At 49.3% G+C, this 15,000-nt stretch overlaps 1 protein-coding gene across 1 annotated transcript in view; it reads left to right on the top strand.

Annotated features, from left to right (window-relative positions):
* Positions 1–778: 778 nt before the first annotated feature.
* mri1 (methylthioribose-1-phosphate isomerase 1) overlaps positions 779–15,000 on the top strand; it is a gene marked incomplete at its 5' end in the record, with an annotated part of 16,090 nt that continues 1,868 nt past the window's right edge. The window contains 5 exons of the mRNA XM_080860240.1: positions 779–910; positions 8,308–8,531; positions 11,710–11,879; positions 13,077–13,253; positions 13,662–13,886. Coding sequence (XP_080716366.1) covers positions 779–910; positions 8,308–8,531; positions 11,710–11,879; positions 13,077–13,253; positions 13,662–13,886 — 928 coding nt within the window. The remainder of the gene's footprint in view (positions 911–8,307; positions 8,532–11,709; positions 11,880–13,076; positions 13,254–13,661; positions 13,887–15,000) is intronic.

The raw sequence follows: 15,000 nt of genomic DNA, 5'->3' as shown, positions 1-15,000 counted from the left end.
CCCGTGTGCGCTCCCCTCCCTCGGGAAGAATAGAGTCCATCTCCCAGTCCTATTGTAAGACTGCCACCGCGGCTGTGCGGTTATGCTAATCCCGATGAACCCGGGGGCCGCCTTATACCTCCCAAAACAAAAGAACAACGCCCGCCCGGCTGCGGGGAGAAAGAGGCTGTGCGGGACAAGAGTGCACTGCGCCCGCCGCCAGAACGCTGAGAACGCGCCGTCTCGGTCCATGGGAACGTGGTGGTGGTGGTGGTGGTGGAGGAGCCGAGAGCGCGCACAGTGTTTGTGCCCGCGCAGACAGCGCAAGAGGTGGGCGTGGACAAAAGGAGGCGGGGCTTCCTGTCGAAATGAGTGACACGTGGTCCCCCTCTGTTGGTGTGTGTGTGTGTGTAGGGAAAAGGTTGTGAGCGAGAGAACACACTCAACCCCGTTTTCAGTCGCGCATTTTACCCACCCACTCAACCACCGACCGACCCACATATCCTCGCGCCGGAGGTACGGCTGCCCCCCTTTTCTTTCTTTCAAGGACCAGCTCGCTTCGGCAAGGAACGTTAAGCCAGCGACGCAAGCACGGGCCAACAGTGAACCAGCCCCGTTGTCACGCGGGTGAGAGTGTGAGCGCGACAGAGAGAGGAAGGAGGGAGAGCGAGAGAGAGAGAGAAAGCTTTTGGTGTTTTTAGAGTATCCCACCCCCACCTCTTCCTCCTGAACATTCTCCCTCCCCTCCCCATACCAGACCCCCGCCGTGCCGCAGACTCATCCCACGCCGACCGCGGCCATGACGCTGGAAGCGATCCGGTACCGCTCCGGGTCCCTGCAGATCCTCAACCAGCTGCTCTTGCCACATGAGACGGTGTTCGAGGAGATCCGCTCCGTCCAGGATGGCTACGAGGCCATCAAGAGTATGAAGGTACGTAGAACTGCTAGGTCTCACGGGACCGGAGAGGTACGAACATCTGATCGGGGTTGGATCGCTTGTGCAGCCCGAATGCGCGGTTCCTTCCTGTCGCGGATACAGTTGAACCAGTTGCAGCACAACGACTTGCAACATAGCGCGGGTGTTTCTTTGTGTCAGCAGGGAGCATGGGGTCGTTCTTTTGTGTGTGAAGGAGCTGCGGGGGGAGATGGTGTGTGTGTGTGTGTCGAGTGTGTGTGTGTGTGTGTATGTTTGCGCGTCTAGTTGATCATTTGCATACCAGTGCAGGATCGCACAGCACCGCATGCTCGAAGGATGGGTGTGCTCTCTCAAGGGCAACCTTCTCAAACATGCAGTTATCGATCTGTTCAGACTCGTTGTGCACTTCACAAACAGGGTGTTTGTTATGATACGCATGGTAACATTTTAAAGAATAAGCAAGTCACGCAGGCTATTATTGTTTGCCATCGCTGTGTAGCTAATTGATTGGCTAACCTATGTCAGGCACTGTTTGAAGGGGGATAGAAACTGCAAGTGTAGGATAGGCTACATAGACAAACCGGATTCACGCCCTCATTCTGGGCTGATGACAGCCGGTGGCTCCGGTAGGCAATGCGCTCCGGTGCGACGCGAGCCCATGACTAACGGGGAAAGGGGCCTTTATAAATGTTTAATCGTGCCCAGGTTAACAAGAGCTACGGACAAATTGCTCGGCCAGGTAGACATAAGCGGGAAACAGGAGTAACGGTCGGTTTGGCAAAGCGTGATAGCAACGAGGGTGAAAATATGCTGGATGAATTATTGATAACCTCCCGATTTCCGCCTTTTTGTTGCGGCTCACGCGGCGCAGGCACAGTCGTATTTAACGACTGTTTCAAACCGCTAGGGACCGACACGGCAACAGTTTGTCACATTATTGTCCATTAATCACCAAATGTTTTGAATCGAGAGTCTTGTGTGTTCTTGGATACTACGTTTTGTCTGTGAGCTGAACAAAGACCAAAGCAAAAGAGCATCTCTCTCTCTCTCTCCCTCTCTCCCACTCTCTCTCTCTCCATCTCTCTCTCTCTCTCTCTCTCTCTCTCTGACTGAGACAGACTCATTAGGTATTAAACCTTAAAAGTGCTCCTTCATTAAATGTGCCTGCAATTCCCCTGCACCCACAATCAGAGAGAGAGGGAAGATGGTAAGGTCACACACACACACACACATCTACAAGTTATGCTCCCTCAGAAACATATAGATGTGCATGTCTGAAAGTTCAGGAGAGCTGTGAACATTAGCATACAGATGTGATGGTGTGGTCTCCATGGAGAGAGGTGATGATGTATCGAGCGAAACTCCGCCACCCACTCCTGAAGGGGCTGAGCCCTCACACACACGGCACACACACACACACACACACACACACACACACACACACACACACACACGGTGATATCATGTTGGGCGAATCTCCACCACCCACTCTAGAAGGGGGCGATAACTCCTAGCGATTACCTCACCATCAGCTGATGTCATCGCCATTGTCACTGCTATACACTGTGTGTGTGTGTGTGTGTGTGTGTGTGTGTGTGTGTGTACATGCATGGGGCAGAGGTATATATGTGTATGTGCGTGTGTAGAGGTTAAATGTGTGTCTTTGTAAGCATTTGTGTGCAGATTTGATGCGTGTGTGTGTGTGTGTATATGTTAAGTATGTACTGTATGTGTGTGTGTGTTCGCGCTTTAAGCAAGTGTGTGTGTGTGTGTGTGTGTGTGTGTGTGTGTGTGTGTGTCTGCTTTAGGAGTAAGCAGTTGTGTGTGTCTGTGTTCAAACAGGCTTCAGCAATTTCAGTGTGAAATTCATGATGGCATAGTAGTGTGTGTGTGTCACTAGGTGTAAGCAGGTGTGAGTGTGTGTGTGTGTATATATATGCTAGGTTGTTTTGTGTGTGTGTATATGCCAGGTTATTTGTGTGTGTATATATTTGCTAGGTTGTGATTGAGTGAGTTTGAGGCAAGTTTTGTTAACCTGGTCCACCTGCTGTGACAGAGAGAGGAAAGTGACGAAGCATCTCTGATCCAGTGTGTGTTCATGTGTCACACACACACTCCTCTGATCCAGTGTGTTCATGTGTCACTCCTCTGATCCAGTGTGTGTTCATGTGTCACACACACACTCCTCTGATCCAGTGTGTGTGTGTGTGTGTGTCACTCCTCTGATCCAGTGTGTGTGTGTGTCACTCCTCTGATCCAGTGTGTGTGTGTGTCACTCCTCTGATCCAGTGTGTGTGTGTGTCACTCCTCTGATCCAGTGTGTGTGTGTGTCACTCCTCTGATCCAGTGTGTGTGTGTGTGTGTCACTCCTCTGATCCAGTGTGTGTGTGTGTCACTCCTCTGATCCAGTGTGTGTGTGTGTGTCACTCCTCTGATCCAGTGTGTGTGTGTGTCACTCCTCTGATCCAGTGTGTGTGTGTGTGTGTCACTCCTCTGATCCAGTGTGTGTGTGTGTCACTCCTCTGATCCAGTGTGTGTGTGTGTGTGTCACTCCTCTGATCCAGTGTGTGTGTGTGTGTCACTCCTCTGATCCAGTGTGTGTGTGTGTGTGTCACTCCTCTGATCCAGTGTGTGTGTGTGTGTGTCACTCCTCTGATCCAGTGTGTGTGTGTGTCACTCCTCTGATCCAGTGTGTGTGTGTGTGTGTCACTCCTCTGATCCAGTGTGTGTGTGTCACTCCTCTGATCCAGTGTGTGTGTGTGTGTGTGTCACTCCTCTGATCCAGTGTGTGTGTGTGTGTCACTCCTCTGATCCAGTGTGTGTGTGTGTGTGTCACTCCTCTGATCCAGTGTGTGTGTGTGTCACTCCTCTGATCCAGTGTGTGTGTGTGTGTGTCACTCCTCTGATCCAGTGTGTGTGTGTGTCACTCCTCTGATCCAGTGTGTGTGTGTGTGTGTGTCACTCCTCTGATCCAGTGTGTGTGTGTGTGTCACTCCTCTGATCCAGTGTGTGTGTGTGTGTGTGTCACTCCTCTGATCCAGTGTGTGTGTGTGTGTGTCACTCCTCTGATCCAGTGTGTGTGTGTGTGTGTGTCACTCCTCTGATCCAGTGTGTGTGTGTGTGTGTCACTCCTCTGATCCAGTGTGTGTGTGTGTGTCACTCCTCTGATCCAGTGTGTGTGTGTGTCACTCCTCTGATCCAGTGTGTGTGTGTGTGTGTCACTCCTCTGATCCAGTGTGTGTGTGTGTGTCACTCCTCTGATCCAGTGTGTGTGTGTGTGTGTGTCACTCCTCTGATCCAGTGTGTGTGTGTGTGTGTCACTCCTCTGATCCAGTGTGTGTGTGTGTGTGTGTCACTCCTCTGATCCAGTGTGTGTGTGTGTGTGTCACTCCTCTGATCCAGTGTGTGTGTGTGTGTGTCACTCCTCTGATCCAGTGTGTGTGTGTGTGTCACTCCTCTGATCCAGTGTGTGTGTGTGTGTGTGTCACTCCTCTGATCCAGTGTGTGTGTGTGTGTGTCACTCCTCTGATCCAGTGTGTGTGTGTGTGTGTGTCACTCCTCTGATCCAGTGTGTGTGTGTGTGTCACTCCTCTGATCCAGTGTGTGTGTGTGTGTGTGTGTGTGTCACTCCTCTGATCCAGTGTGTGTGTGTGTGTGTCACTCCTCTGATCCAGTGTGTGTGTCACTCCTCTGATCCAGTGTGTGTGTGTGTGTGTCGCTCCTCTGATCCAGTGTGTGTGTCACTCCTCTGATCCAGTGTGTGTGTGTGTGTGTGTCACTCCTGTGATCCAGTGTGTGTGTGTGTGTGTCACTCCTCTGATCCAGTGTGTGTGTGTCACTCCTCTGATCCAGTGTGTGTGTGTGTCACTCCTCTGATCCAGTGTGTGTGTGTGTGTCACTCCTCTGATCCAGTGTGTGTGTGTGTCACTCCTCTGATCCAGTGTGTGTGTGTGTGTGTGTCACTCCTCTGATCCAGTGTGTGTGTGTGTGTCACTCCTCTGATCCAGTGTGTGTGTGTGTGTGTGTGTGTGTCACTCCTCTGATCCAGTGTGTGTGTGTGTCACTCCTCTGATCCAGTGTGTGTGTGTGTGTGTCACTCCTCTGATCCAGTGTGTGTGTGTGTGTCACTCCTCTGATCCAGTGTGTGTGTGTGTGTGTCACTCCTCTGATCCAGTGTGTGTGTTCATGTGTCACTCCTCTGATCCAGTGTGTGTGTGTGTGTGTGTCGCTCCTCTGATCCAGTGTGTGTGTCACTCCTCTGATCCAGTGTGTGTGTGTGTGTGTGTCACTCCTGTGATCCAGTGTGTGTGTGTGTGTGTCACTCCTCTGATCCAGTGTGTGTGTGTCACTCCTCTGATCCAGTGTGTGTGTGTGTCACTCCTCTGATCCAGTGTGTGTGTGTGTGTCACTCCTCTGATCCAGTGTGTGTGTGTGTCACTCCTCTGATCCAGTGTGTGTGTGTGTGTGTCACTCCTGTGATCCAGTGTGTGTGTGTGTGTGTCACTCCTCTGATCCAGTGTGTGTGTGTGTGTGTCACTCCTCTGATCCAGTGTGTGTGTGTGTGTGTCACTCCTCTGATCCAGTGTGTGTGTGTGTGTCACTCCTCTGATCCAGTGTGTGTGTGTGTGTGTCACTCCTCTGATCCAGTGTGTGTGTGTGTCACTCCTCTGATCCAGTGTGTGTGTGTCACTCCTCTGATCCAGTGTGTGTGTGTGTCACTCCTCTGATCCAGTGTGTGTGTGTGTGTGTGTGTGTGTGTCACTCCTGTGATCCAGTGTGTGTGTGTCACTCCTCTGATCCAGTGTGTGTGTGTGTGTGTCACTCCTCTGATCCAGTGTGTGTGTGTGTGTGTCACTCCTCTGATCCAGTGTGTGTGTGTGTCACTCCTCTGATCCAGTGTGTGTGTGTGTGTGTGTCACTCCTCTGATCCAGTGTGTGTGTGTGTCACTCCTCTGATCCAGTGTGTGTGTGTGTCACTCCTCTGATCCAGTGTGTGTGTGTGTGTGTGTCACTCCTCTGATCCAGTGTGTGTGTGTGTGTCACTCCTCTGATCCAGTGTGTGTGTGTGTCACTCCTCTGATCCAGTGTGTGTGTGTGTGTGTGTCACTCCTCTGATCCAGTGTGTGTGTGTGTCACTCCTCTGATCCAGTGTGTGTGTGTGTGTCACTCCTCTGATCCAGTGTGTGTGTGTGTGTCACTCCTCTGATCCAGTGTGTGTGTGTGTCACTCCTCTGATCCAGTGTGTGTGTGTGTGTGTCACTCCTCTGATCCAGTGTGTGTGTGTGTGTCACTCCTCTGATCCAGTGTGTGTGTGTCACTCCTCTGATCCAGTGTGTGTGTGTGTGTCACTCCTCTGATCCAGTGTGTGTGTGTGTGTCACTCCTGTGATCCAGTGTGTGTGTGTGTGTCACTCCTCTGATCCAGTGTGTGTGTGTGTGTGTGTGTGTGTGTGTCACTCCTCTGATCCAGTGTGTGTGTGTGTGTCACTCCTGTGATCCAGTGTGTGTGTGTGTGTGTCACTCCTCTGATCCAGTGAGTGTTCATGTGTCACACACACTCCTCTGATCCAGTGAGTGTTCATGTGTCACACACACTCCTCTGATCCAGTGTGTGTTCATGTGTCACACACACTCCTCTGATCCAGGTGTCTGAAGGTCAAGGTGCAACAACACCAAGGTCACGGGTTTGAGACCCAGGGAGCATACATTCTGATGGAAACACAATATACTGTTCACATACTGTACACATCGATTATATACTGTACTATACAATTCTATACTATTCTGTTACGTTCTATACTATACCTTACGATTATATACTATTCTGTACTATACTTTACTATTCAGTATGCAGCCTCCACCCATGACCCCATGACCCCTTCAGCGCTGTGTGCCCTGTGGGGATTCCCTCGGTCCTCGCTGACTCAGCTCTGGAGGCTGGGGTTCTTGTAGCATGACGTGCTAATCCTAATCCTAACACAGCATAAGAAGTATTAACAGGCCTACTTATTATATTCACTTTGAGAATATTATACCCACCTCTCTCTCTCTCTCTCTCTCTCTCTCTCTCTCTCTTTCCCCTCCTCTTACTCTCTAAAGCAACAGCAGAAGCATTAACAGGCCTACTTATTCACTTTGAGAGTATTATACCTGCTTCTCTCTCTCTCTGTCTCTCTGTCTCTCTCTCTTTCTTTCTTTCTTTCTTTCTTTCTTTCTCTCTCTCTGTCTCTATCTCTCTCTCTCTCTCTCTCTCTCTCTCTCTCTCTCTCTCCCCTGCTCTCACTCTCTAAAGCAACAGCAGTAAAATACGAGTATCTAAGAAACACAGCAGAAATTCGGCGGTTGCCATGTTGATAACAAGCCTTTGGGGAGCAATGGAAGTGATTTGTGTTCCTTGTAGTTCGTTTTGGAGAAAAGGAGAGAGAGAGAGAGAGAGATGGAGATGGAGATGGAGAGAGAGAGATTTGTGTTCCTTGTAGTTAGTTTTGGAGAAAAGGAGAGCGAGCTACTTCAGGGATTTACCTCATGAATCTGAAATCAATTTGGCTTCTCTTTTCTCTACTTCTCTCTCTTCACTCCCCCACTTCTCTCTGTCCTGGACTCTTTCTCTCTGTTTCCCTCTCTCTTTCTCCCTCTCTGCTTGTCTATCTCTCTCTCTCTCTCCCACCTCTGTTTCTGTCTCACTGTTTCTGTCTTTCTCGCTCTTTCCCTTTCTCTCTGTCTCGGCCTCTCTCTCTTTCTCCCTCTCTGTCTCTGTCTCACTCTTTCAGTCTTTCCCCGCGCTCTTTCTCTTTCTCTCTCTATTTCGTTCTTTTGGTCTCCCTCTGTATAGTATAAGGTAGAGGGGCTGGTTGTCTTTATTCGTTTTTCTAGATGACATTTTTTGATGATGTATGTGATATGATATTGGGGTAATGTAAAAGAGATAAATATTAAAAGCATTTCAAGCAACAGTATGAAGATATTATGAATTATATGTCAGGTGTGTGTGTGTTTAAATGTGGTCAACTGGTCTGTTTAGTGTTTTACAGGGTTTTTGAAAGCCCTTTATGGAGTTTTCTTGCTAGTTAGCATGCTAGTTAGCTTACTAGTTCTAAACTAAAACGCCTTACTCCTGCTTTAATAACTGAGTGTAACCCCCCCCCCTCTCTCTCTATCTCTCTCTCTCTGTCTCTCTCCATATCCCTCTGTCTCTCTCCATATCCCTCTGTCTCTTTCTCTCCCTCTCTCTCTCCCACTCTTTCTCTCCCTCTCTCTCTCTCCCCCTCTCTCTCTCTCTCTTTCTCTCTCTCTCCCTCTCTACCTCTCTCCCTGTCTCTCTCTCTCTCTCTCTCTCTCCCTCCCTCTCTCTCTATCCCTCTCTCTTTCTCTCTCTCTCTCTCTCTTTCTCTCTCTCTATCTATCTCTCTGAAGGTTCGGGGTGCTCCGGCCATCGCCATCGTGGGCTGCCTGAGCCTGGCGGTGGAGCTGCGTGCGGGTGCCGGGGGCGACGACCCCGTGACCTTCATCAGGGAGTCGCTGTGCCACCTGACCTCGGCGCGGCCGACCGCCGTCAACATGGGCCGCGCCGCCCGCGAGCTGATGGAGTTCAGCGAGAACGAGAGCATGGAGAAGAGCGGAGAACCGCTCCGAGAGAGGTGAGAGAGAAAGAAAGAAAGAAAGAAAGAAAGAAAGAAAGAAAGAGAGAGAGAGATAGATAGATAGATAGATAGATAGATAGATAGATAGATAGATAGATAGAGAGAGAGAGAGGGATGGATGAATTAGTGAGGGATGAACAAAGTAGGGGAGGTGTCGCCCGTGAGCGTGGAGTGAGATTGATGGATGGATGGATGAATTAATTAATTAATGAATGAATGAGGAGAGGGAGAGAGAACGAGGACACACAGCCACCCACACACACACACACTCACACAGAACTTTTTTGTTTTCTCACACATTACTGGATGCTTCCATCACCTTCACATGGTGAGTAATGGTGTCAGGGGAGGTTACATAGTTACATTGGAACTGTAGACACTGGCCTGAGGTCAGATGAGAGAGATTACATAGTTACATGAGCACTGTAGACTGAGGCCACGCCATATCTACACAGTCAGAGGTTTTTTAAAAGGAGAGGGAGAGGTGAGGAGAGTTCATGAGCTCGGTGAATGGAGAGAGAGAGAGAGAGAAGTGAGGAGAGTTCTAGAGCTCGCTAAAGGAGAGAGAGAAGTGAGGAGAGTTCTAGAGCTCGCTGAATGGAGAGAGAGAAGTGAGGAGAGTTCTAGAGCTCGCTGAATGGAGAGAGAGAGAGAAGAGAAGAGAGTTCATGAGCTCGCTGAATGGAGAGAGAGAAGTGAGGATAGTTATGGAGCTCTCTGAATGGAGAGAGAGAAGGGAGGAGAGTTCAAGAGCTCGCTGAATGGAGAGAGAGAAGTGAGGAGAGTTCTAGAGCTCGCTGAATGGAGAGAGAGAGGTGAGGAGAGTTCTAGAGCTCGCTGAATGGAGAGAGAGAAGTAAGGAGAGTTCATGAGCTCGCTGAATGGAGACAGAGAGAAGGGAGGATAGTTCTAGAGCTCGCTGAATGGAGAGAGAGAGGTGAAGAGAGTTCTGGAGCTCGGTGAATGGAGAGAGAGAGAGAAGTGAGGAGAGTTCAGGAGCTCTCTGAATGGAGAGAGAGAAGTGAGGAGAGTTCTAGATCTCTCTGAATGGAGAGAGAGAGAAGTGAGGAGAGTTCTAGAGCTCGCTGAATGGAGAGAGAGAAGTGAGGAGAGTTCTAGAGGTCGCTGAATGGAGAGAGAGAAGGGAGGATAGTTCCAGAGCTCGCTGAATGGAGAGAGAGAAGTGAGGAGAGTTCTAGAGCTCGCTGAATGGAGAGAGAGAGAAGTGAGGAGAGTTCATGAGCTCTCTGAATGGAGAGAGAGAGAAGTGAGGATCGTTCTAGAGCTCGGTGAATGGAGAGAGAAGTGAGGAGAGTTCTAGAGCTCGCTGAATGGAGAGAGAGAAGTGAGGAGAGTTCTAGAGCTCGCTGAATGGAGAGAGAGAGAAGTGAGGAGAGTTCTAGAGCTCGCTGAATGGAGAGAGAGAAGTGAGGAGAGTTCTAGAGCTCGCTGAATGGAGAGAGAGAGAAGTGAGGATCGTTCTAGAGCTCGCTGAATGGAGAGAGAGAAGTGAGGATAGTTCTAGAGCTCGCTGAATGGAGAGAGAGAGAAGTGAGGATCGTTCTAGAGCTCGCTGAATGGAGAGAGAGAAGTGAGGAGAGTTCTAGAGCTCGCTGAATGGAGAGAGAGAAGTGAGGAGAGTTCTAGAGCTCGCTGAATGGAGAGAGAGAAGTGAGGAGAGTTCTAGAGCTCGCTGAATGGAGAGAGAGAGGGGTGAGGAGAGTTCATGAGCTCGCTGAATGGAGAGAGAGAAGTGAGGAGAGTTCTAGAGCTCGCTGAATGGAGAGAGAGAGAGAGAAGTGAGGAGAGTTCTAGAGCTCGCTGAATGGAGAGAGAGAGAAGTGAGGAAAGTTCATGATCTCGCTGAATGGAGAGAGAGAGGGGTGAGGAGAGTTCATGAGCTCGCTGAATGGAGAGAGAGAAGTGAGGAGAGTTCATGAGCTCTGAATGGAGAGAGAGAAGTGAGGAGAGACAGACATCAGCACAAAGAGAGAGAGGGAGGGAGAGAGAGAGTGAGAGAGAGGGGAGAGAGAGGGGAGAAGGAGGAAGAAGAGGGGTGGAGACAGAGGAAGAGGGGTGGAGACAGAGGAAGAGGGGTGGGGAGGGGTGAGTGTGTGAGAGAGAGTGAGAGAGAGGGGAGAAGGAGGAGGAGAGGTTGGGTGAGAGAGGATGAGTTAGTGTTTGTGAGAGAGAGTGAGAGGGGAGAGGGAGAGTGTGTGTAAGAGAAATGAGTGAGAGTTTTTAAAATGAGAGTGGGGGAGGGGGAGTGTGAATAGAAAGCCAAGGAAAGACTTCAGTATATGAGGGAAACAAGGCCAAACTGTAGTTATTCAGTCAGAGTCATTTAGTATCAAACATCACAGGCATGTTAGGAGGGGGTGGCACTAAAAAAAATCTCTCAGAAATATTGGGGAGGGGGGGGTCGTCCAAAACCCCTCATAGCCCCCTGGTTTCTTCAAGCACCTTTGAAAATGAAAACCCTAGGGATAAAGAGCGAGGGAGAGAGGGAGGGGGGGGAGGGTAAAAGAGGGAGGTGGGTAGACATGCGAGTGAAGCAGATGAAAAGATGAGAGAGAGATGAGGAGAGGTGAAACAGATCAAAAGATGAGAGAGATGAGAAGAGGTGATTTACAGATGATGAGTCGGAGCCCCAGTGAGCTGAGGTGTGTTGAAAAGAGGAGCGAAAACAGAGCGATACAATGAGACAAGATATATGAGATACAATATATGAGATAAAATATAGCAGATACAATATATGTGAGACAATATATGAGATACAATATATGAGATAAAATATAGCAGATACAATATACTGTATGTGAGACAATATATGAGATACAATATATGAAATACAAAGAATGTGGTGAATATGGCTGATTAAAGACAGGAACTCAGGTGTGAGAGAGGAGTGTGACACACACATAAACGAGCGAGAGATAAGTGTTAAGACACTAACCATCAAAACGTTTTAAAACTATTTGGTCATCTTTTTTAATGTCTACCTATGTATTGTGAACTGCAAATCAAAATGAATAATTAAACTGAAATAAGACGAACAAAAACGCAGAAGGGAAGCTATTGAGGTGAGCTTGGGGGGGATTGACACTCACCCCCACCAATGAGGTGTCGGCGTCTCACCTGTCACTGTGTTTCTCCCCCCCCGCCTCTGCTGCAGTGTGATTGGCTGGATTGAGGAGATGCTGGAGCGGGACGTGAGTGACAACCGGAAGATTGGGAATTACGGCGCCCAGCACATTCTGTCCGGCGTTCCCAGGGATTCAGTCACCATCCTCACACACTGCAACACCGGATCACTCGCCACCGCCGGATACGGCACTGCCCTGGGTATGTATGTGTGTGTGTGTGTGTGTGTGTGTGTGTGTGTGTGTGTGTGTGTGTGTGTGTGTGTGCCTGCGGTACGTTTAGGAGTAAAAGGGTCTGTGTTTACAGGTGTACACAAACACTCACACACACTAGCAGTCACACACACACACACACACGCACGCACACACACATACTATATCTGTCTCTGACACCCTCTCTGCTTCTCATCGCACATGTGAAATGTGTGTCTGTGTGAGTTAGGCGTACACAAACACACACACACACAAACACACACTTTTACCCTGCATTCATTATCACTATCAGTGTTCTCACCTACTGCACACCGGAGCTGGCTGCAGAGCAAATAGTGTTGTCAGAGAACAGTTGCCATGGAAACGGACGTGGCCCAATCCCGGCCCATATCTCAGTCCTTCTGAAAATCTACTCTCTCTCTCCCCCTCTTTCACTCTGTCTCCCCTCTTTCTCTCCCTTCCTCTTCTGAATCGTTCTGAAATCTACTCCCTCTGTCTCACCCTCTTTCACTCACTCTCCCTCTCTCAAGCTGTCTCCCCTCTTTCTCTCTCTCCCCAACCCACCCTCTCTCCCTCCCTCTCTCTAAATCGTTCTGAAATCGGCTCCCTCTCTGTTGGTGAGGTTCCATTGCTCTGTGGTGGCATCGGAGCGAAGAGTTTCAGCAGCAGTTCTTTAATGGAGACAGTTTAGAGACTTCAGCGCAGACCTTAGCCGTTAGTCAGGCCTCGCATACATCTCAACGCACACAGACATATGTGTTTTGACCCTGTGTGTGTGTGTGTGTGTGTGTGTGTGTGTGTGTGTGTGTGTTTTTTTAACTCTGTGTGTATGTGTTCATATGCACATGTTTGTGTGTGTGTGTTTAACCCTGTGTGTTGTGTTGTGATAACTTGTGTATACATGTTCATAGGTGTGTGTTTGCGTATGTCTTGTTCATTTTTACAATGTGGGTGTGTGTGTATGTATGTGTGTGTGTGTGTGTGTGTGTTGAACCCTGTGCGTGTGTGTTTAACCCTGTGCATGTTTGTGTGTGTAACCCTGTGTGTGTGTGTAACCCTTTGTGTGTGTTTGTTCCCCCCTGTGTGGGTGTATGTGTGTAACCCTGTGTGTGTTAAGCCTTGTGTGTGTGTATTTAACCCTGTGCGTGTTTGTGTGTGTTAAACCATTTGTGTGTGTGTGTTGCAGGCGTGGTGCGCTCCCTGCATGCACTGGGGCGTCTGAAGCGCGTCTACTGCACAGAGACTCGGCCGTACAACCAAGGCGCCCGCCTGACCGCGTACGAGGCTGTGGCAGAGGGCTTCCCTGCTACGCTCATCACAGACAGCACGTCCGCTCTCACCATGAGGGAGAAGGGCATCACCGGTACGTACTTGTGTGTGTGTGTGTGTGTGTGTGTGTGTGTGTGTGTGTGTGTTTTTTTTTTTGTTGATTTTGCACCAATATGAGATTACAGGTGTGACTTTCTAGGTGATTACAAACCTGTGTATATAAAGCCCTGTGGTTGGCTCTGTTTAGTGTATATAACGCTCTGTGATTGGCTCTGTTTAGTGTATATAGCGCTCTTTGATTTGCTCTGTGTATATTACGTCTGTGATTGGCTCTGTTTAGTGTACATAACGCTCTGTGATTGGCTCTGTTTAGTGTATATAACGCTCTGTGATTGGCTCTGTTTAGTGTATATAATGCTCTGTGATTGGCTCTGTTTAGTGTATATAACGCTCTGTGACTGGCTCTCTTACTTCCCACCTCTTCTCTCTCTCTGGTCTGCAGCGGTGGTTGTCGGGGCCGACCGGGTGGTTGCCAACGGCGACACAGCCAACAAGATCGGCACGTACATGTTAGCCATCGCCGCTAAGCACCATGGGATCCCGTTCTACGTGGCGGCGCCCAGCACGTCATGTGACCTGAGCCTGGAGAGTGGGCGGGACATTGTGATCGAACAGCGCCCGGCAGAGGAGCTCACCAGCATCAATGGAGTTCCAGTCGCAGCGCCAGGTACGTGTGTGTGTGTGTCTGTGTGTGTGTGTGTGTGTGTGTGTGTCTGTGTGTGTGAGGAGCTCAGCAGCATCAACAACGTTCAACGTGTGTGTGTGTGTCTGTGTTTGTGTCTGTGAGGAGCTCAGCAGCATCAATAACGTTCAACACGTGTGTGTGTGTGTGTGCACATGTTTGCGTGAATATGTCCATGACCAGACCATGTGTGTATACAACAGCTGAGCAAGCACAATGTCCTCTGTGTGTGTGTGTTTGTGTGTGTGTGCGAGAGACATTTATAATAGCTATATCTGTTATATAATAGCTATATCTGTGTGTGTAATGTGCGAGTGTGAGTGAGTTCAGCACAAACTCTTCAGTGTTAGAGTGTTTGTGTAATGTGTGAGTGAGTTCATGACACTGTTGTTCATGGACCACTACTACTTCACTGAGTGCAGTCTCGTATAAGGAATGTGTGTCTGTATAAGTGTGTGTGTGTGTGTGTGTGTGTGTGAAAGAGAGAGAGAGCGTGTGAGGGGGAGAGTGTGCGAGTGCATGTGTGGTGTATGTGTTGCTGTCATGATATTGAATATAATCTTTTCTGCAACTATTTCAGAGCGATTCTGTAAGGAAATCATGTTTGTCTGACAGTTAGGTCTATGTGACACTGTCAAAGTGTTATACTGTACTTTCCTTTAATGTGTGTGTGTGTGTGTGTGTGTGTGTGTGTGTGTGTGTGTGTGTGTGTGTGTGCGCGCCTCACTTTAGAAGGCAGCAGCTGCTCCTAAAGCTGAATAATGCATTGCTCTGAAACACAAGTGAAGTCGGCAGAGTGATGGAGAGAGAGGGAGAGTGATGGAGAGAGAGGGAGAGGGAGAGAAAGAAAGAGGGAGAGAAAAGTGACTGAGAGGGGATGGGGAGAGGGGGGGGATCAGGGATAATGGATGAAAGGGCAATTTTGGGATGTAGGTGAAAGAAGAGTGAAATGATAGAGAGATGAAAACATTAAGGTGATGGAGGGAGAGAGAGAGGGAGGAGAGAGGGAGAGGGAGGAGAAGAGGAGAGGAGAGGGGGTGAGTGTGATCTGAGGCCCGTAGACCAGGTTCACTGAGTTTGTGTCCGAGCTTCTTAACTT

Source organism: Sprattus sprattus, assembly GCF_963457725.1.
Source record: "Sprattus sprattus genome assembly, chromosome: 1".
In the NCBI taxonomy this organism is placed as follows: Eukaryota; Metazoa; Chordata; class Actinopteri; order Clupeiformes; family Clupeidae; genus Sprattus; species Sprattus sprattus.
Note: the sequence above shows the minus strand (reverse complement) of the source record. Positions and strands in the feature narration are given on the sequence as shown.